The sequence below is a fragment of the Halyomorpha halys genome, unplaced genomic scaffold, assembly GCF_000696795.3.
Source record: "Halyomorpha halys isolate HHAL.00 unplaced genomic scaffold, Hhal_1.1 Scaffold413.1, whole genome shotgun sequence".
In the NCBI taxonomy this organism is placed as follows: domain Eukaryota; kingdom Metazoa; phylum Arthropoda; class Insecta; order Hemiptera; family Pentatomidae; genus Halyomorpha; species Halyomorpha halys.
The window spans coordinates 907,060-928,788 of NW_027104790.1; the positions used below are offsets into that span (position 1 = coordinate 907,060).

Here is a 21,729-nt window from a genome sequence, read left to right on the forward strand (position 1 = left end):
TGACGTAAGTTGAACAAAAATGTATTCCAGATGAGGGGTGTCATCACTCAGCTACACTTGAGTATAGTGGCTAGTGTGCTAGTTTTCTTATCAAGAGTATATCAACTTTATTTTATTTATTATTATTTTTTTTTTAGTGATAGTTCTTTCAGTTTTTCACATAAAAATTGGATGTTAATTGGATACTCTTGGAGTATCACTCAACAAGGCCTTTAGGCTAAAATCTATAGGGCGCCCCTACCTCGCATTGTATTCACCAGATTTCAGACACATCACAATAAATATAATAATAACTAAATATTTATTGGGTATATAAAGGAAAAAAAATCTAAAAACGAGCCGTTTTTAAAAAATTGCGAACTCCGGTAGTTAGTTTTTCATATAGTAAAGAAATGTACCAAATGAACATAGAACTTTATACCAGGCTATGTTTGTACTAGTTCCCTACTTTCCTTCAAATTTAGATCAAATCGGACGAGCTGTTTTCGAATTAAAGGTTTGTCAAAGAAAATACATTTGCGCATGTGTAAGTGAGTGTGACGGTTGAGTATTTTATAAAATTGATACTGGTTCATTTGTTGACTAATTCTCAACATTCCTCAAAATTTAGATCTAATTGGACGATCAATTAGATCAATTTTCAAATGGTTTAATAATTTATAAATTCTTTTTTTTTTTTTTTTATAATTTAATAATTTTTCTAGCCAAGACTTGCGTTTCCTTTGACATCTGACGCTCTAATGTCTTGGTTGCCTCGGCGTAATTACGCCTTCGTCGGTCATCAACTCACCTTGTCACTAAATGCCTGTTAATATATGCATGTTTATATATATTATATATGCCTGTTTCGTACACACGATCCATTTGTATGAAACAGGCGTATATAATGGAAATGTAACGCGGGTGAGACCGAAGGGTACAGATAGTATAATGTAATAAATCCTTTATATATAATCTATATATTATTAATCTATAGATATAAAAGGAGATGGACAAATCTTAGTCCACAATAAACTTTTGATTTAGTGAACTGATTTACGTGCAGTTTTTCAAATTTTCCCTTCCCTTGCCGCGGGAAGGTGTAAAGATAATGAAATCCTGAATTATTATGAACAAAATTAAGCGAAAGGCTCAGGGTAGGTCAATAAATTTTCTTTTAGAAAACTGCATTTTATATTCGCGTTTATCTTCGCCTCAAAGTACCAAATACCACTTATCAAAGAAATTAAAAATTAGAAATTTTTCACCTCGATTTATTCGGACGATTTTTTTTTTCCTCCGGTGACTATTTTTCATAAAAACATTAAAATTTCTCTGCATTTTATTCTATTTCTATCTTTCATAGGACCGTTAGAAAGCTAAACGTCCCTTGAGCCCTCTTAGGGCGAAATATTGATTTCAAATTAAGAAAAAAATGTTCAATCCTAAATCTTTAACGGTTTGAATTTTTTCATTATAGTACTAATACTGATGCACAATGAGGATTGTTTATCAAAAACTATCTATTTTATTATATCACGTTAATAAAATAATTTATATCGAACTATCAATTGTGTTCATTAAATCTACATACATTCTCAAATATAACAATTGCTAGGCATTGCCGCGTCAGCTAGTTTAATATAAAATTTTTATTTATACTGTACCGTTTCGTCTAATCGTACTCTTGATTTTCTTATTGGTTTCCTCAATGTATTCCCGTAGAGAATCATGCCTTGGCATACACTCAGGAGATCTATATATATGAATGAAGAATTAACTATTAGTCTGTGAGATTCATCAGTTGGAAGAGTAATGATTCCAAAATAATTTAAAGATGTTTAAAGTGGCTACTAAAGTACAACCTGTTATAAATAGAAGATTTTTCACATTTATAACTCCTTTTTTAGAAAATTAAGTAGTGTAGGGAGATAAAAAAAATAAAAAAGATGGAATCAGTAGTATGAAATGAAATTATTGACATAAGAGTGCCGGTTAATCTCAGTGTTGGGCAAAGAGTAATTACAATTACATTTTAATGTAATTAGTAATTATAATCGACTTGGTTAGACTGGTAATCGTAATTTCGGACCATCATTTGTGTTACAGTGGTTCATCAAGTAGTTGAAATCACTTTGTAATTTGTCTGATTAATACAAACTTCACCGACTATTTCTTTAATTAAAATATAAATATAAAGACTTAAAAATTTTATCGTTAAGTTAAATTTTTATCATATATATTTATTTTGTTTCAAACTTTGTTACTCACATGTCATTTCTGTAATAGCATGCTCCTAAATCTGTTATTTTTGGTGGTGAATTAAGATCCATGGATTTCTTTGCTATCATAGAGTTACTTTCCATATCCTCATCTCTTAGGTCATTATCAGTGGTTTTAGGGAAACGGACACTGACCGTTTTCATGTTACTGTCATTCCTAGACGAATTATTACATTCCTGACTTTCCTCTGGCTCATAGAAATACTTAACCGAGTCAGGAAAGTGGACATCAGTTACATTGTTGGCAATTTGTATATAATCTGCCATCGAAGGATATTTGGCTAAAATAAAATACATAAATGTTAAGAAAACAGATTTGGTTTTAATATAAGCGCGATTTACATGTATTTTATAAACTAAGACTATTATAGCAAGCAGTAAGGCTGATACATTAACTAAATAGATAATAATTAAACCGAGTTACTCTAAACATTCACTACTGTCCTTCACCATAAATAGATGGATAATAAAATCCAAACATGTCACAAATAGATGCTTAAATTACATCTTGGAAACATATTTAAGCACTAATGCTTTGGAAAGGGAGGAAGGCCAACCTTAAATGGCTCGAGGTGGACGAACATAGCCGAAGCAGTAGCGAAAGTAAAAACATTAGTACGATAATGTATCTCTGCTTATACTACTCCAATTTCGTTGATTTTTTTAGAAATGAAATTACCTTTCAAGAGTTAATGTGTATTATTTACCATATTATGTATGAAAAGTGAGAGGTTTTTAAGAAGAAAACTTTAAACAAATTTCATCAAAATCGTTTGAGCCGTTTTTGCACTACGGTCTAGAGACAATAAAGTTTTTCAACTATGAGCAACATTAATTTTTTTTAAGACCTTTTATTTCTCACAAACTTTATAGAAAGGAGGAGCGGAAGGTTATATACAGGTAACCAATCTACTATTACCGTACAAGAGCCCAAGAGGGGAAAAACGGCAGTTATTTCACCCCAATTTTTTATTACTTTGATGAAAGCTATGTATAATTACTAGTCAAAATTGATGAGTCTGCCAAGTATAGGAAGGGGGAATAAAAAATGGCGGCTGTTTGAAAGCGATAACAAAATTTAATTTTTCATTCGGAGCTGTATATCTTCAAAACTACCTACAACACTAGAAAATCTAAGAGAACGTCATTTAAAGATGAGCAAATTTTCTAAAATATGAGCCCTAAAAGATTTATTTATGTTAAATATTTCTCGAGATATAGCTTTTTAAAAAGCAACATTTCATAAAAATGTATGGGACGTACTGAAAGATCAGTAGTTAGTGAATTTATTTTGAAAAATCTATATCTCAAAAACCATTTGACGTACAGATATCTATTAGCATTCAAATTGAAGCTAGTTTAATGAGCTATAAAGTAGTTTATCATGGTTATCTTCATAGGAGTAATAGTTTTCATGAAATTTGCTAATATAAATTGATTTATAGTTGTTCGGACATGAATATAAATATAAATTTGGCAAATCAAAATTTGTCCGAACAACTATAAATCAATTTATTTTAGCACATATCAAAGTTTATGACCTTTACCTTCGTAGGAATAGTAGTTTTCATGATATGTGCTAAAATAAATTGATTTATAGTTGTTCGGACAAATTTTGATTTGCCAAATTTATATTCATATATGAATATCATTAAAACTACTACCCCTACGAAGATAAGTGTCATAAACAACTTTTTAGTAAGTTATAATAGTTAATAATGTTTATCTTTGCAGGACTAGTAGTTTTTATGTTTTTATATTTGACAAAATAAACTCACAAAATGTTAATTTCTATTTTTTTGTATAAAATGTTGGATTTTTGAAAAAATATTTCTCTAGATCCATAAGACGCACATATGTCTGCCAACACTCAAAATAAAGGAAATTTAACTTACTATAGAGTTGTTTATGACACTTATCTTCGTAGAGGCAGTAGTTTTTATGATATTCATATATGAATATAAATTTGGCAAATCAAAATTTGTCCGAACAACTATAAATCAATTTATTTTAGCACATATCATGAAAACTACTATTCCTACGAAGGTAAAGGTCATAAACTTTTGTATAGTCCAATATACTAGCTTTAATTTGAGTGCTAATAGACATCTGTACGTCACATAGTTCCTGAGACATAGATTTCTCAAAATAAATTAACTAACTACTAATATTTCAGTAGATTTTAAAGAAATTTTGCTTTTTAAAAAGCTATATCTCGAGAACTATTGGCCGTAAATAGCTCTTTTAAGGCTAATATTTCACCAAATTTACTCTTCTTTAAATAATGTGCTCTTAGGTTTTCTAGTGTTGTTGGTAGTTTTTAAGATATCGAGATACTATGTTTAAGATACTATGTTTTACATAGTAAGAGATCTAGTTTGAATTTCGAGGGTCCATCATGAATGAATCCCCCACAGTGGGCCATATTACAGATCAAGCTATACAAAATTATTTTATTCCTTTTTTCATGTTTTTTAGGCTGTTGATTACGAAAAAAAAAGTTTAATCAAGAACTAGTAGTTTTTGAGATACAGTATTCATTTTGGCAGATTTGGATTGTAAAATTCAAAATTTACTTGTTCATATGAGAAAGCGAAAGTAATAAATGAAATTTGATAAAATTTATACCAGATCATAATACTAATCCTCAACTTCTCTAAATTGGGCAATTAATAGTTGAGCCGTTTTCAAAATATCGTTGTCTAAGTGAATGTAGTGGGTGGAATTAGCTAAAATTAATACTAGACCCAATTCATACTAATCCCCAACTTTCTCACATTTTTCATCAAATTTGATAAACTATTTTAGAAATATAATTGTTCCGAAAGTAGAGTATGGTATTCGAAAAAATTGACGGTGAACCATTTTTGTACTGATTCCCAACTTTTCTCCAAATTGGGTCAAAATCGGACCAGCAATTTTCGAAATATAGATTTGCTAAGAGAAATACATTTGTGCATGCATCAGCGATAGTAGTCACTAGAATTTAATATGAAACTATCTAGAAACCTAATTCCATATTATTGATTATGCCCGACTCTTTATTTGACTACAATTGATTGACATACACGGAAACAACGTGATATTTAGTACTTGTAGTTAAATTGAAAACCTTCGATTTTTTTTCACAAATTTTTTAAAAATTTTTCCTTAACTTACAGTCAATCATGACCGATGTCATTTGAGCCGTATCACAATGCAAGTGGCGCAATAACTGACGGATGCCTGCAGTCAATGAATCCAGCTAAATCAACACTTACAGGCATTCTCTGGATCTGCTTTAACTTTTATTATTTCCTTATTTCATAGTTGAAAGAAAATTTGAGATCATGCTGACTATATTTGCAACATCTCTTTGACCTTTATTCATAAAAATTATTTGTTCACCTTTAATAATATCTTCAGATTCCGGTATTAGGGAGCGCGCTGCTGCTCGTTTTTTATTACTTTCTGTAAATGATATTTCTAGTCAACCAGATCCTAATGGCTTTAGGGTAATGAGTCTTAAAAATAAGCTATAGGAATTTGCCAAACGCCATAAATAACAAAGGAAACACCACGTTTTCATTAAAGCTTTTGCCAAAGATCATTTATTTTCAAGCAGAAACTTATTAAGTATGAGGTAAGCATCGAATATCCCCCGGATGGGTAACAGATTTAAAATTTATTTGTCAACATAACTAAAATTAGATTACTATTTAACGGATTCAAACCTTATAATTAAAAAAAATTCACAACCTTAGACAGGAATTAAAATAATTAAAACATTCATTTTTTTTTTACTATATTTAGTTAATTCACAACTGTAAAACTCACAAGCGCTATAAGACTTTCTTAACGCAAAAAAAAAAGGCTATGATATTCTGAAATTAGATTTAAAAAAAAAAACACCTAATCAACCGTAAATAAAACCCTCTGAAGGTGGATGAGAACATATTTTTTTTTTACTATAGTGAATTCCAATATTATGCTCAGAAAGTGAATAAATCACTATATTTTGATGGTTAAATATGAACCACTGAATTTTTTCAAAACGACTTGCTTACAAGATGGTCTTGCTTTTAATACTAATGATCGATCTCGGTCAGTTTTGATGATAATTCACTAAAAAAAATATTTACAACTGAACTATCAAACAGGATAGCATGGGTATGGGTCATCACTTCATTCTAGCAACTAATATTTTAACGTGATAGAAATGATTTCTGACGCCTCTCAATATTATGACCTATTAATAGTAGCATCAGAGGCTATGATACGAATAAATGGTGTATTTTAGCAGAAAAGAAATTTGTTTTTGTCCAGCTAGATCTGCCATTTGGCCAACCGAGCAGCGTAGCTGGAAGGAAAGGAAGGATCGACGCCTAAACTCCCTTGGCTACAGATGATTCTAGTGAGCAGCAGCTATTGTGCACAGGTGTTTTGATTTTGTACACAGACTAGGGACTAAATTCCTAAAAAGAAGCAACAAAATCGGCCCCACCGTTCAAAACATAATCGTTGCACACAGGCACCAACAGCCAAAAGTGTTTTCGGACTGAGGGATCTCTATAATGAATATATTTGTTGAAAACTATAATTGTATCCAATAACATTCTGTCACTAATAGATTAATCATTTATCTTCAATAATATAAAATCGAACATTTTTAGCAGCTTCATCGTAAACTAAATTATATTAAATTTGTTACATTTTTAGATCAGCAAACAAAAAACATAGCAATAGTAATAAAGGTTAAGTAATAAACCCGAAGATTCGATGCCGACACCACCAATCTCTACATACATCTTTCACGTGAAGCTCCTCTAATATCAAATCTGCGTTAGATTTACCCTTTGGACATTTACCCTTCGGATCAGTTTTTATTAACATTTTAGGGATCCGTTTGTTACCAAGTTCCAAAACCTTACACGCCCACCTTATAAGCCTCAATGTTATAACCAGGATTATATTTTCCGCGTGCAGTTCCCTCAATTCAGCGTTGCTTAGCCTTCTAAATTATCCCGTTAATTCATCCTTTTTCGATCGGAATTATCCTTTAAGCCGCTGTTCTTCCTTTAGTTTAACAGGCCACGTTTCCCATCCAAGAAGAACAGAGGGAAGGATGATAGTTTTGTAAATTCTAACTCTCTTTTTGGTCACGAGACTAGAGTATATTATGAATCTAATAGCCTTAATTGGATAAAAAGCGAAATCTAGTTTAAATATGAAGTAAATACTTTCTCAAACATTTTCTCAGAAGCAGATTTTTGAGTTAAGTTTAAGTTGGTAAGGTTAAATAAATTTATTCAAAATTCATAACAACTGTTTTGCTACTATTCTTAATCTAAATGATCACCATGTTTTCTGAAAGTATCCTTGTATGTACTCTGCAACATCCCATAGTCTGTTTTTATGCCATCGCGGATACCATTTCTGTTCAATTGAGGATTCAACTTCATATACTAAAATACATTTAAAAAGTTAAAATAAAATAAAATTATTTGAAGTTTTTATATAACAAATAAAATAACCTGTCTCGCTATAGCTTTGTGATCTATCCTGGAAGACGCACTGATGAAATCATGTGAATTCGGTCGGTAGAAAAAGTTGGAGGATTTGCCTTGGTCAGGAGGACAGCTTTAATAAAAATAAAAATGAATACCTAATTTCATAACAATCTCGATCTAAGAGCAATGATTTATCTCATGTATTTTTAAAATCTGGTCCTTAATGAACTTCAGATGGCAAAAATTTTAGGATTCATTTTCGAAACTGGTCTAAAGTAATTTTCCAAACATTTTGTAAAAATCCATCTAACATATTTTTCTCAAAATAATGGCTGGAAGGTGATTTACTCTGGTTCTCAGCGCTTTCCATCATATATATATTCAAAAAGTAGCAAATTTAAATTAAATTAATTTATAGTGATTGGAATAGTAACTTTTAAATATCTTTAATTTTTGCTCAAATATACTTTAGAGCATTTCATATTAGGTGATTATTTCTAAAAACGGACATACAAAAACAGTAGCTTAAGACTTCCTGGTCAAGCTTTCCTGGAGTTAGTCAGAGATATCGGCAACAAGGTGTACAATTGTAACATGTTGATCGGGTCCACAATAAGGAGGAGGCTACAGATCTGCCAAACTATAGCTAAGTTCCACTAGTGTGTGGGTGGGTCATTTTGATTGGCTAGTACGAGGTGGTCTGAATTTGTGACCGATCTATTTGCCTGCTCACCAACTACATCAGTAAAATAGTTAAGGACATTTGACATTATGTTCTCAACATAATCAGCTCCTGTTCCCATTGATTAATTTTTTTTTTTTTTATAAAATTAGATATTAATTTCTACATAGTTTCACTCCAGGAATGTTCTCACGCATGTGTAATGGTTATGTAGTAAAAAAGATTGGACTAATAATGTTGGAAAAATCTTAGATAAAGTATACTCGAAATTATGCTATTTTAAGAGAATGACCCAATATGTCCTACGAATCAATATTATTATTACAATATACAGTGGAAATTAAATATTGACTATATAACGATCTTAAGACTTTGTTGGCTTAGAATTGAGTAATTTTCCGTTATCTTAATGGTTCGTGTAGAAGTCAGGACGTCGACGAACAGTTCATTAAAGTTCGGGGGAAATAGAAGAAACGACCACCACTACTTTACACTTTTACCACAGCATAAATGAGAAAAGTGAATAGAAAAGGCCGTAAGTGCCAAAAATACGAAAAATAAGATTTTGACGGGATAAGGATGAAGAAACAAGCACCAACCGACTAGTAACTGCTGCAAGTTCCTATCTTAAACGGTTTGGTTTCTAGAGCTGTAATTGTTTTCATAATGTTAGAACAAAAATCGTGGCCAACTACCTGTTTTTTTGTTTTTCTTAAAACTAGTTTTCCATAGACAGCCTATTCCATTCACAGGCCTCAATTATGATACATTTATTAAGTTATTAATTAGCACATTCAACAAAGATTTAGTATTCTGCTACATCAAAAAGTGAAAAGCGTTATCATACATCTCTTGATGTAACCCTCATGGGTAACCCAATAATTCGTACCGGTATTACACTTCAAAGAGACCTGAACAGTTTGTATGTACATGAAGCCTTATCCACTAATTGCTAATTTATCAATTTAGTTAACTAGAGTTCAAAATTGTGTCATTAAAATGTTTCTTTAACATTACAATAGGTATGTTGTTTTACCATTTAGGATATCTCATTATAAAGATAGTGATGTTTAAGTAGTTCACAATATTAGTTGAAAAAAAGTTTATCTATCACCAAATATTTTAAGTTGGATCCAATAACCTTTACCTTCTTCTGTATCCATCACTGAAAGTCCAACTGAAGTTTCTACGGTATTCTGATGTTTGTAAACCACTCATTTTGAAGGCAGCTTTTCCGTGTACGACCTTTTATGACAATTTTATTTAAATTACCTCTTTAACCTAAACAGATGATTTGATATGACGTTGCCTTGGTTTGAAAAGGTTCAAACTAACATAATTGAGGCATGGAAATGAAAAAGGCTGCCTGTATGTTCCAAAAAACTGGTTTTGATAAAAACGAAAAAAAAATACGGGTAGCTGGCCACGCTTTTAGTTCTAAAATTATGTGGGAAATACTGCTTTAGGGACAGAACCAATCAAGATGGTAATTTACAGCAGTTACTTGTAGATTGGTGCTGGTTTATTCATTGCTATCCCATCAAAATCTTATTTTTCGTATATCTGGCACATACATCTTTTTCCATTTCTGTGCCTCAACTGTGTTCTCCCTTAGAAACCTCTTACAACAAAGCTATTTAGCTTCCAAATAAATTTCATTGCGACTCGTAGGTATTTTCTAAAATTATTTTTTAAGGATGATCAATGTTGTTAAAAAGGAGGAGCTGAAGAAAAACATGGATTAAAATGTGACATTGTCTCAATTTGGTATTTAAATCAGTTACAACTACCTGATTTCCTGAATTGCAGCTTAAAACCACTCCATCAAAATAGACTGTAATTGAGCAGATAAAGACATAATTTCATTTAATTATGTCAATTCTGTGATGGCTACACGTTATCTATCAACTAAGCATCTGGTAGCCAGTCCTGCCTTGTGGTCTTGGTTGTTTTAGTGTCTTGACTAACTTCTCATGCTTATGAAGCCTTTCTTGACAGTGCAGCACCTTCATGCTGACTTCCTTCTCTTATTTGCCTATTGATCCAACCATGTTCATTAATATGGGCATAAAAGTATTTGAAATAGCTCACTTTTTCCAATTTGATTCCATTTAGGTCATCTATTTCGTCACCTCTTTTATCACTCCTTCAAATTTTCATAATTTTAGTTTCCTTAACATGATTCATATGTTGATCATTGATAATCCTTCTTAAATGATGTGAAGGTTGAATTAGAGGTTTGGTTCATTGTTTCTAAAAACTTTCAAATCATATGCGTAAGTAAACAGAGAGAAAAGTGTGGGTTTTAGGTATTTGTATCCAAATGGATATCTAGTGGCAATCTCATATGTTGTTTCTTTGACTCTTATAGTCATTATATTTTTTAACCTATTTATTTGGGTGTTCTAATTTATTTATTCATTTATATGTTTTTAAATTTATGTATTATTTCTTTTTAAATTTATTTATTTTTTTGTAAACTGTTTTGCTGCAATCTATTTATGTTTTTATGTAAATTTGCTTAATTGATCGAAAGGTTGTTGTGGATCATGAGAGAAGAGAGGTATAAAGGAGTGAAATAAGGGGAATAGTGTATTGAATGTATTAGTGAATTGTTATTTGGCTTTGTAAGAAACGGAGGAAAACTAATATATCTATATAGGAAAGAAAAATAAGGAAAAATAATTTTTTGTTAAGAAAAAAAAATTATTTAGGTGTATTGCATCAATACATAATTGTTTGAAAAATATTAATGTATTGTAGTGTATATTGTCCAATTATGGATTGATGGGTACGCTGTGTGTTATAGCAACCCAATGTATTTGGGCAGCATTGTCAAATAAAAAATTTCTCTCTTTAAAGTGCCATACCAAGACCGATGCCAATTCCTTTTTTTTCCAAGGCTTTATTATGTTCTGGTCTTCTCCACTATATTGTTTATGGCTTCTTTTTCCTTAAAAAACTGTTCCTTAAAAGGAACAGGTAAGCTCTTAGCATGCTCTTTGGGGTACACTCTTAAGTATACAAGTACAAATGCTCCACTTTGATCCTTCCCATTGCGTTTCTTTTTTGTTTCTGTTATTCTCAAAATGGTGACCCCAGACTTCATTATCACCACTACTGGTTCAGCTTCTTTTCCATTATTACGTTTTTAGGACCATGTCATAATCCTTGAAGACTGTTCAGCTATATTTTCTCTTGTACCTTTCATAAGATGGTTCTTGGGGGAAGCAAATTATGGTCCTTTAGCTTGTTCACGGGGCTGTTTCCTTTATAGCTATCAGGCTAGCGTTCCCGCTAATTAACATGATATGTATTATGCTACCACTACTGACCAGAAACAGTGTTACATTCTGAAGAATACATCCATTCCAAGACTAAAGAGATCCCCTCTTTTAGCAGTGCTTGGGGCCTGCAGCTGTATTCAGCTAGCAGAAATAAATTCAATATACAATGTTAATGTTTAATAACATTTGTTATTAGTATTTGTTGCAGAGCACATTCAGGTTTGATTTCAGACTGAAAGGGTTACTTTGATTTTGTGGCAGATCCAGCTAAATGAATTCATTAACTTTTACCAAAACATACTAGAACCTGGAGGATAAAATGTCATTCCTGTTCTAGTTGGAATACATATAGAGGTCAAACCAAATATGGAATTCAATCACAAAATTTCTTCCATCATGGAGAAATAAATAAAGAAGCATGCGGCTGGCTTAGCAGAAACCAAAATGAGAAAGAAACAACAATAAGATTAGAAAAGGTAAATTTTTAATAACAACTAGTAAAATAAAAGGTGGTTAACATTTTATTTATGTTGCTTTAATACAATAACAAACAAAATAGCATACTAACGTTTATGAATTGTAATATTTTACTTATCAATGTTTACTGCTACCAAGATATCTTTATAATTCATTTGTAAAGTTACTGAATATTTATAAAATACTGTCAAGAGTGGAACTTTAAACATTACTGAATAAATAATAATACATAAAATGACAGCATATAAAACAATATTAGGTTGCCTAACATAAAAATAATGAAAAATCCTTAAAAATAGGAACAAGCTTAGTTTTTAAAATGGCAACCCTCAAATATTTAAGCTAAGAGCACCAATTTAAATAGATATATATTTTTTCTACTTAATAAAGAATATATGAAGCATTTACATAGCCATTGAAACATGAAAACAATATTTACAAGTTATTGTATGTTATGACAAAAAATAATCATAACTTATTCGTATATAATTATTTAAATAACATCACATATATATATTTATATACAGTAAATTATAACATGTAATGAAAATAACAAAAACTGTAGTTAAAAATATATAATTATGTTGAAAATTCCCAAACCTCCCACAAATGCATATTAACACTCCTGACTGTCAATATTCTACTGTTGAAGACAAAAGTAAAATACATAGAGGTAAGTAATAGCAAATGGACTATGGTTCCTGCAATGGTTGTTCTTGATTTTCTTCCCTCTGAAAAGAAAAAGGAACTATGGTAAAAATAATTATTTTAACCAAATGAAGAAATTACTAAGAAAACTAACTTACTGGGGGTAGTTCTTGATTATCTAGCTCAATATTTGGCAAACCAGTTTCATCAACACCAAAAACCTACAAATATATTTAACAGATATAAAGTACTAATAGTGAAAAATTAGAATCTTAATGATTTATAATTTCATTAATTACTCAAAGAATATCAGCTACTTCAAAAATTGAGGGATGATAAAACAGAAAAATATAAATTTGTCCTCATAAGAGGTCATGGATGGAATAATCCAGTTTAGATTTATATATGCACACAGCGTTTAGTTAAATATTGCTATTTTAATTTTTAGTATTACTCAATTTCTTAAATTATTTTTTGCCAAAGACACGATTTATTTATTATAAGTTACTAAGAAACCTTTTTTTTTTTCCTTTAATGTTTATATTGTATTTTGTGAAATTTCTGTTTTTGCATAAATAAAAAAAGGCTATTTCATTTCATTTCATCATTCACTAAGAAACCAGAACCAATAATGAAGGGAGGTCACATTATTTTTGCTTCAGTATATGTCTAAAGAGTTCAGTATGTAAATAAATTAACATATATGGAAAATTGGGAAATGAAAACATAAAAGGGTATGAAAATAATGAGTCAGTATCACACATAAAAAAACATTTTCCCCTTCACATTTTCTTATCTCCACAATAATAAAATAATCTAAGCACAGTGCATTTACCTCAACATTATCAGCTGAATTGCACTGTGTTTGATCTGCTTCAGCCAGTTCTGCTTCCACCTGATTAGATATGAAATATGTAATTATTGTTATATTATATTATATAATAATATGAAATAATTATGTAATCTTCCGAACGAAATATGGAATATATACTTGCATCACAAAAACAATGTCTTTTGGTCAATTATTGGTAAAATTACTTAAAAACAAAATTTATTTAACAAGCACAGAAGTATAATTAAATAATATTTCGTAACTAAAGTAAAAATAAAAATTTGGTTATAAGTTGGACTTAGTAACTTCAAATAAAAAAAAATTATAAAATAAGCTTCAAAATGTATTATAAATTTTATAGATAGGAAAAACAAATATTTTTTATTATTTTCTTTTAATTACTAAGTACATAGTGAAATCGTATGTCATAAAAAATGACTGATTTAGTTTACTTGTACATTTTAACCCATAGATTGAGTTTGTTTTTCAAATCCAATTAAGGCTTACATCACTTTAATCAATAAACTGTACTAAATAAATATGTAAACCAAATGAACTCATTTTACCATCAGTTTTATTCAAGTCAACAGTAAAAAAACTTGACACTGCATTAGAAATAATACAGCATTAATGGATATGTAAGTATTTCACCTACAAAATAACCAATTTGGTATATAAATTAGAAGAAAGGGACAAAGCTCATTCCAAATATGCTGTAAGTAGGTTTCAGGAACACAAATACACAAGTGTAAAACACAAATGATCATTGTTCAATTAAAATAATTTTTTCTTGCAATGAAAAGCCATTATAATGGAGAAACTTCAAATCCAAGAAACAAAGGTTAGAAGCAATTTAAATTTTAAAAAATACAAAGCTCACTATATATCTAAAATATAAAGCATAATTCATTCCAAAAGCGAGAACAATTTATTCAGAATTTTATAATAATCTGATACTAACAATATATGATGCTGTGATCTAGTATCATCCAGGATCAAGAAACAAATATCTCATTTTATTTTAACGAGGTCGCTTAACCACACACTTCTTGTTTCATGAAACACAAATTTTCAGAACTGGGTGGGATTGAATTTCTACTGTACTTTGCTTTACACCAGCGGTTCCTAAACTATTTTAGCCACCCATTGGCTAACGAGCCTGACAAATGCCCAGGGGGAGATTGTGAGAAAGTATTGCTTAATTTTATTCTTGAAAAAATCCCGGGTAGGGCCGGGCTCGAACTCGCAATCTATGGGTTGGCAGACAGGCGCGTTACTACGCTGCTACTGTCACCCAAGGAATTAAGGAATTTTCAAGTAATTAAGGAAAATAGCCATTTCATTGCAATAAACTATTTGATGAATAATGATTAAACATTAGAATTAAATGTAAAAAATGGAATAAAGTAGGATTACACATAACCATGTATTACTGTTCGTGTACAAGCAATAGCAGGAAAAATTTTGAAACTAGTCAAAATAGCCTAATTAGATTTCAGATAAAAATCTGCTGTACATTGCAGCATAACATTAACTCAAAAATTAAATTTTCTCAGATTAGCTAAATATGATGCTTCTTCAGAAGGCAGTCCAATAAACCAATTCATAAATTATTATTTGTACTTGCCCAAATGAAGAAGTTTAACAACTTTAAAATCAACGTACACTAGGAGCTTTTGGTTGCGGAGGAGGAGGAGCGAGAGATATACCTCCAACAGCACCTTCCTCTTCTTCTTGTTCAATTCCATTATCATTCAACTCCTAAAAAAAAATATTATGAGATTAGTTTTTTGTTTTTTTTTAAATGATTTTGTAGAATGTTTATTAATATAAAAGAAAACATACATTCATGCTTGCACCTGTCTGGTGGCCAGGGTTAACCAAAACTTGAGTAATTGTGCAAAGGATGTTACCAATAGCTGGTGGTCTCATTCTATAAAGAAATAATTTATGATGAAAATTTTTACTGTAGTTCTTAATTTGAAAATATTAAAAAACAAATGATCATAAAAATAAAATAATCTGAAATATAATAAAAATGACATTAGTATATAACATTATAAAACAGGGAGGCAAAGTTGATCTTCAGGAAGCAAAATTTTTATATAAAGGAAAGAATAAATTCAGAGAAAAATTATTTGAGGTAATAATGGTTACTGAAGATATTAAAAGTACAATAAATAATAAAACACACACATACAAAAAAAACAAAACAAATCCAGTAAAATTTATATGAAATTAAAATTGAGCAGAAAATAAAAATAACCTAACAATGCCTATTAACTTACTGGAGTGTTGTAATTAGCAGATAACTTTAGCCTCAAGTATCAGAATCAAGATAAAGATAGGTAAATCATTGATTTAGAAAAATTCAAAAATATGCAATCAGAAAACCGTACATTTAATTTATTAGAAAATATTATAATATTTAGTAATATCTATTCCAATATTGATATTAGTATTGGCTTAAGCATAAATTTTGAAATCAATTTTATTGATAAGAAATCCATAAATCATCATCTTTATAACTTCCTAATAAATTTGGATAGAAATAATTATTTTTATTTAATTCTTTTGAAAATGTGTACCTAAATGATAATATCAAGAACAAAATATCAATATTATAATATCTTATATCGAGATAGAGGGACCCAATAGCTATTTCTCAACCTCAAGCATAATTAAAAGCAAACTTGTGAGTCATACCACCAAGTTTATGCTGTACAAGCCCTCATTAGTATATAATACCAGAGGTAACATACAGTGGATAAATGTAGGACCCACAACAATAAAAGCATAAATCTGTTAGATAGTTTTCAAAGAGTAATTATGAGGAGAATCCTAGATCCCATATGCAAGAATGGTTGCTGGGGATGTTTCATAAGCAATCTGTTTCGGCTATACAAGGAAATCAGCATCTTCTCTTATTTTAAGATAGAAAAATTAAAATGTCTAGGTCATGTTATGAGGATGAGCGATGAAAGAGTGTAATCAGATTGCACATGAATGTCCCGGATGGTCTCCATCCATGCAGTAGGCCCAGAGAGCAGATAGAGTGCAGAAGGATTTTCGGCAACTGAGGATTTCTGCTACTTATGTAAGAGACAGAGAAAAATTATAGGCAGCTGTTGAGCAGATCAAGGGTAGCTTCAAGATACCTGATGTGCCGACAGATGAAGGAAAAGACATTTAATATTGATATTATAATATCTAATATTAATAATTTAATATATAATATCAAAGACAAAATATCAATATTTTAGAAAGCTCCAGATAGAAACTGTTAAATGAAGGTTTTGTGCCCATAGCCACTACAGAAAATATACCAAGCCCCCTTTCAAATAGTATGTTTATGGTTTTTGATAGTTGAACTCACTCATAATCTAAAAATTCTTCATTTAATTTAAGTTATTTAAAAATATCAGTTGGGTTTGTTGTCTGGTACTTATCAAGCAAAGATATGTCTAATTATCCCATGAATGGCAAATGAGCCAGTAAACCTTAATTATTCAACGAACGAACCATTTTAAATTTGAATGGTCATGGTAATCAAAAATGATAATTAAATCAACAGTAACTTTAACAATGAATAAATAAGTAAATAAGACAATTGTCTATAAAATTGTAATGATAAAATTAAGTTATTTCTTGGTCAAATGACAGAAAATAATTTTGATAATTGCCTATCCTTTTAATTGTTTTTATCTTACACAGCCATATAAACCATTAAGTTAATAACAAAACCAAAAAACTCAATGAAAGAACTTTAGCAAGAAAAAATACTAGAGAAACTAGGTAGAAGTGCTTATAGAAAAATCTACGGAACTATTATTGCCCTGAATAACAACAGAAACATCAGTAAATAAAAATATAATATTTTACTTCAATACCTGGATCCCTTAAATTTAGATAGAGCAGCAAGAAGAGCTGTTTCCATGTTGCCATCAAGAGCTAGTGTTCTGCATAAATAACCAACAATTTCTGTTATGAGATCACTAGTGCATGTTTCATTTTCTTGCATTTCAATTAATCTTGAAACATCTTCCAAAACACTTTCCTTTTTTCTTCGACAATCCACCTGAAAAAATAAATACGAGAACCATAAATCAGCAATGATCTCATTTGGGAAAACATTCTTGGGAAGTGATGACAGGACCAACAACTAGACTGCCACTGTAAATGAGTAATGAATTATAATTGGCCCAAAATGAAATTTCTTCTTTTAGGTTTTGTAGTGCGGTTCTTAAAATAACAAATTTGCACCCAAGTTGGACTTTGCCCCTTTTCAAATATGTGCTGGTCATGTTTTAAAATTAAGATGATTCTAATAGAAATTTTTTCAATAAACCAATCTGCTTTCGTTGGATGATTTATGGATACTTTTAGAAAACAAAATAATAATAAAAACAAAGGGAATGTAAATACAATAATAAATATTAAAATACAAAATTAATTTATATTTCTACTTATTTCAAGAACTCAATTATACTAAGCATTCTAATAAGTTAAAAATAAAATTTTCAACATGAAAACCCCGTTTTTATTTCTTCTTCTATTAGTTGTCAATTTCATCAAAAGCACTAGATTAGCGCTGATGCTGTTGGCCCTTACTTGAGCAGGCTATGCTGACGTCTCTGAGGTCCGGAATCACTGGTCACAATATTTAAAAACATCTATTAATTGATAAATAATCATGATGAAGACAAGTTTCATGGGTCAAAATATTATGTACTTAAGTTTATGAAAATTAAAAAAAAAAGTCATACAACAAAATGTACATAATTGTTCTGCATTTTAGAAAACAGGGTATTCATGATCTTTTGCTTAACAAGTTAAAGTGTGTTAAATGGAGAAAGAAATATTTTCTTTAGAGAAATATCCTAAAAAGCATATTAAAACGATAAAACATTTAACAAGGTTTGAGGGCCTGTTAATAAGTCAGCAATATGGAGAATGATATCACGCAACAGACCAGCTAACCTCCACACCATTTTGCCTGTCATTTTGAAACGTTAGTTGCTTGTAGTTTGTGTTTGGTTGGCAGTGTTTTTATTTTGGACGTTTTTAAACCCCAATAAAGTAATGGATAAAAATAATAATTAAGTAATGAAAAAAACTAAGAGAGAAAACAAGAGACAAGCGAGTTGGTACTGGTAATGGTGGGGGGAACAAGTTCGGCAAGAGGACCTATTGGTCCTTTTTGCCAACCCCTGACAGCTACCTAAGTTGCTGCCACGTACTAACCATTCTTCCGAACCGCCAAAAAAAGTTATTTAGTTTGTATTTTCTATACCAAAACCTAAAGTTAAAATTTTACACCAAAGTTTATGGGTGAAAATAGAACAATATTCTCTTAGTTTAAGAACAGGAAAACACCTTATGATTTCTGGTTAAAAAAGTATTCAACAAGCGAGTTGGAGGAAAGATGATTTGATAAAGCTGTTGGAGATTTCATTATCTTGTAAAGATTATTAGGTTTAAAAGAAGTAGCCAGAAAATCCGCAAGGAGCTCCCCTGCATTTAACATGTAACATGGAATTTAAATTAGGTTGAGCACAATCCTATACTTATAATATTTAGCATCCTAATTTTTTTTACACTTAACACAACATAATGAATACCCCTAATGTTAATAAAGTGCCAATTTGGAAAACAAAATTTCTAGAAACTAGATAATTTTGGTGTATACTACTCACTCTACTCTTTATATAGAGGATATTCCTTCAGAATGATTATTCTCCTTAATCTGTAATTTTTTCTTTAATTTGATTTGATTTTCACTAGGTCCTAGTGAAGTTGTTTTATCTTTTGAGAACATTTTTAATTGAACAATAGTCGATGCCCACAAAAACCTAGCTCCACACTACATGGTTTGGTGCAGCAGTTCTGCATGTCAAAAATTAACATGGCTCAAGATGAAATTTTCCATGACACATATGAATCAATTCATATTAGACCAATAATATTAATGTCAATTAGCTATTGAACTAGAGCCAGCAGATAGATAACCACAGATGTGCCTGAGCAAGATAATACACATTTACTAAGCTGACAAGAATTAAAAGTATTTGGATCAGAAATATATTGATTTCAGACAGGGAAGGTAGATAATGACTCCTCAAAGCCAAATGGCGAGGTACATCAATAAGAACCCTCAACCTGCATTCAAATATCCATTCACTATTCATCATCTCCAAAATAGAATAATCACAGTGGCATAATCAAAAAAGTAAGACCGGTAATCTAAAACAAACTTACATGATGGTTTCTAGCTTCTTCCATTCTGCTTGACATATTTGGGTAAGAGTGGATTCCATGATCCAATAATTCACATTCATTTTCAAATCCAACAGGATTTCCCTCTTCATAAGGGCTCTGTAAATATTTAAAAAATATATATTTGGATAAATAATAATTTTTATGTAATAAACAATTATATTCTAAATGCTTGAAATAAAAATTAAATTAAGATTTAAATAACTTTCATCAGAAATTTAAATTTAAAATTAAAGAGATTGTCGACAAACATTGTTTAAAACAATATCTACAGCAGAACTACACTTTTTTCGGTTGAATATTGTATCATTAGTTTAAATACCAAGGAGTTACTCTTTTTTTTTTCTATGCTGGTTACAATTATTTATAATTTCTTAATTAAAATCATTAGGTAATGATAATTAAAATATTACACAGAAGTTGTAGGAACAAATACCAAGGGATAACATACTGGTCTCTGAGATCTCAAATTCTTTAATTGAGTAAGAAGTTGTAGTAACAGCTGTGGACTTCTCTCAGCCTGTGCTATAACAGTTTCAAGTTCAGAATATATTGACTGTTCCAGTGAAAACACAGCTCTAGAAAACACAAAAAAAAACAAAAAAACATTTTATTAAAAATCTATAATATTAAAATATTAACAAGTAAATATGTATACACGTTTTAAATGGATTTGGATTGAAGAAAAGTTCAAATTTATTTTCATTTTGTTGTTACTTATTTTATTCGTAAAATATTAAAATCAGAATATTGATATTTCATTATATTTTATATCATTAGTTTGCCTTATCTTATTTACATAGTTTTGAATTTTTATAAAATGTTTGATAAGAAATTTTGAAGATAGAGAGTATTCACATTAAGGTAGAAATCAAAACTTACAGGAAAAGTTCTATTTTTGACTAGAACAAAATTCATGATGCTGGAAGACCTAGGGTTGGAAAATATTTAAAGATAAATTATAACTAGAACTAGAACTTGATTTATGGAAAATTGTATATTTTATTCTCTAGCTTCAAATTCAGCAATACCTCAAAAGAAATCCGATAAAAGAACATTACTGATACTAGTTTTTACGTACTACGCTGCACGTATTTACATATTATAAGATTCTTCTACATGAAATTGCACTTATTAACCTAAGTTAGATTATTTCAATATTAATAGCATAATTTGAATGATTGAAACAAATCTCCCACATTATACATGTATATATGCCAGTATTTAATGTTTTCATTGATAAATACAATAGTCAATGGTTAAAATTATAAATAAATGACTTAATAATTCAGAATAGACCAAGGTGAGGTAAGTTAAAACATTGTTAAATATGTGAAGAGTCAAATTCAACATTCAAAAATGGATAATAACTACCAAAGATTTAGTAGATTGGAGTTTATTTACTGTCCAACTTTTTACAATCTTTTGGTTTATTATTTTCAGTCATGAATCTTTTTAATTGATCAAGATATAATAAATAATTATAAAAACTGTATGATAAAATACATAATTAATTTAAATGATAAATCATTATCTAATTATTTAGAGATATTTTTGTTCTAACATTCACAGTTATTGTTACATATTAGTTTTAGCATATTATAGTACTAAAATGGTCATTACTATTACTAATTCATGTAGAATTTTACTGTATAAACTATATTTGGTTATTTTAACAAATTTATTTTCTTAAAATATTAAGTTCACAACCAAATATGATTTTACATTTGAAGAGTTTTTTTTAAGTTTATACATATACATATATATACATATACAA

The 21,729-nt window shown here is 29.9% G+C and overlaps 2 protein-coding genes across 6 annotated transcripts in view; both read right to left on the reverse strand.

The window, feature by feature from the left end:
* LOC106682421 (uncharacterized) overlaps positions 1 to 9,744 on the reverse strand; it is a 13,349-nt gene extending 3,605 nt beyond the window's left edge. The window contains exons 1-5 of the mRNA XM_014423259.2: positions 9,580 to 9,744; positions 7,775 to 7,880; positions 7,600 to 7,705; positions 2,251 to 2,542; positions 1,647 to 1,735 (exon numbers count right to left, since the gene is read on the reverse strand). Coding sequence (XP_014278745.1) covers positions 1,647 to 1,735; positions 2,251 to 2,542; positions 7,600 to 7,705; positions 7,775 to 7,880; positions 9,580 to 9,650 — 664 coding nt within the window. The 5' untranslated portion in view covers positions 9,651 to 9,744. The remainder of the gene's footprint in view (positions 1 to 1,646; positions 1,736 to 2,250; positions 2,543 to 7,599; positions 7,706 to 7,774; positions 7,881 to 9,579) is intronic.
* A 3,012-nt stretch (positions 9,745 to 12,756) lies between these two features.
* Positions 12,757 to 21,729, reverse strand: part of cmb (combover) — a 26,949-nt gene continuing 17,976 nt past the window's right edge. For all 5 annotated transcript variants that reach the window (XM_014423270.3, XM_024361757.2, XM_014423269.2 and 2 more), the window contains 8 exons: positions 20,404 to 20,530; positions 19,935 to 20,051; positions 17,567 to 17,754; positions 15,522 to 15,609; positions 15,342 to 15,437; positions 13,680 to 13,739; positions 13,003 to 13,065; positions 12,757 to 12,927 (listed from right to left, as the gene is read on the reverse strand). In XM_014423270.3, coding sequence (XP_014278756.1) covers positions 12,889 to 12,927; positions 13,003 to 13,065; positions 13,680 to 13,739; positions 15,342 to 15,437; positions 15,522 to 15,609; positions 17,567 to 17,754; positions 19,935 to 20,051; positions 20,404 to 20,530 — 778 coding nt within the window. In that variant the 3' untranslated portion in view covers positions 12,757 to 12,888. The remainder of the gene's footprint in view (positions 12,928 to 13,002; positions 13,066 to 13,679; positions 13,740 to 15,341; positions 15,438 to 15,521; positions 15,610 to 17,566; positions 17,755 to 19,934; positions 20,052 to 20,403; positions 20,531 to 21,729) is intronic.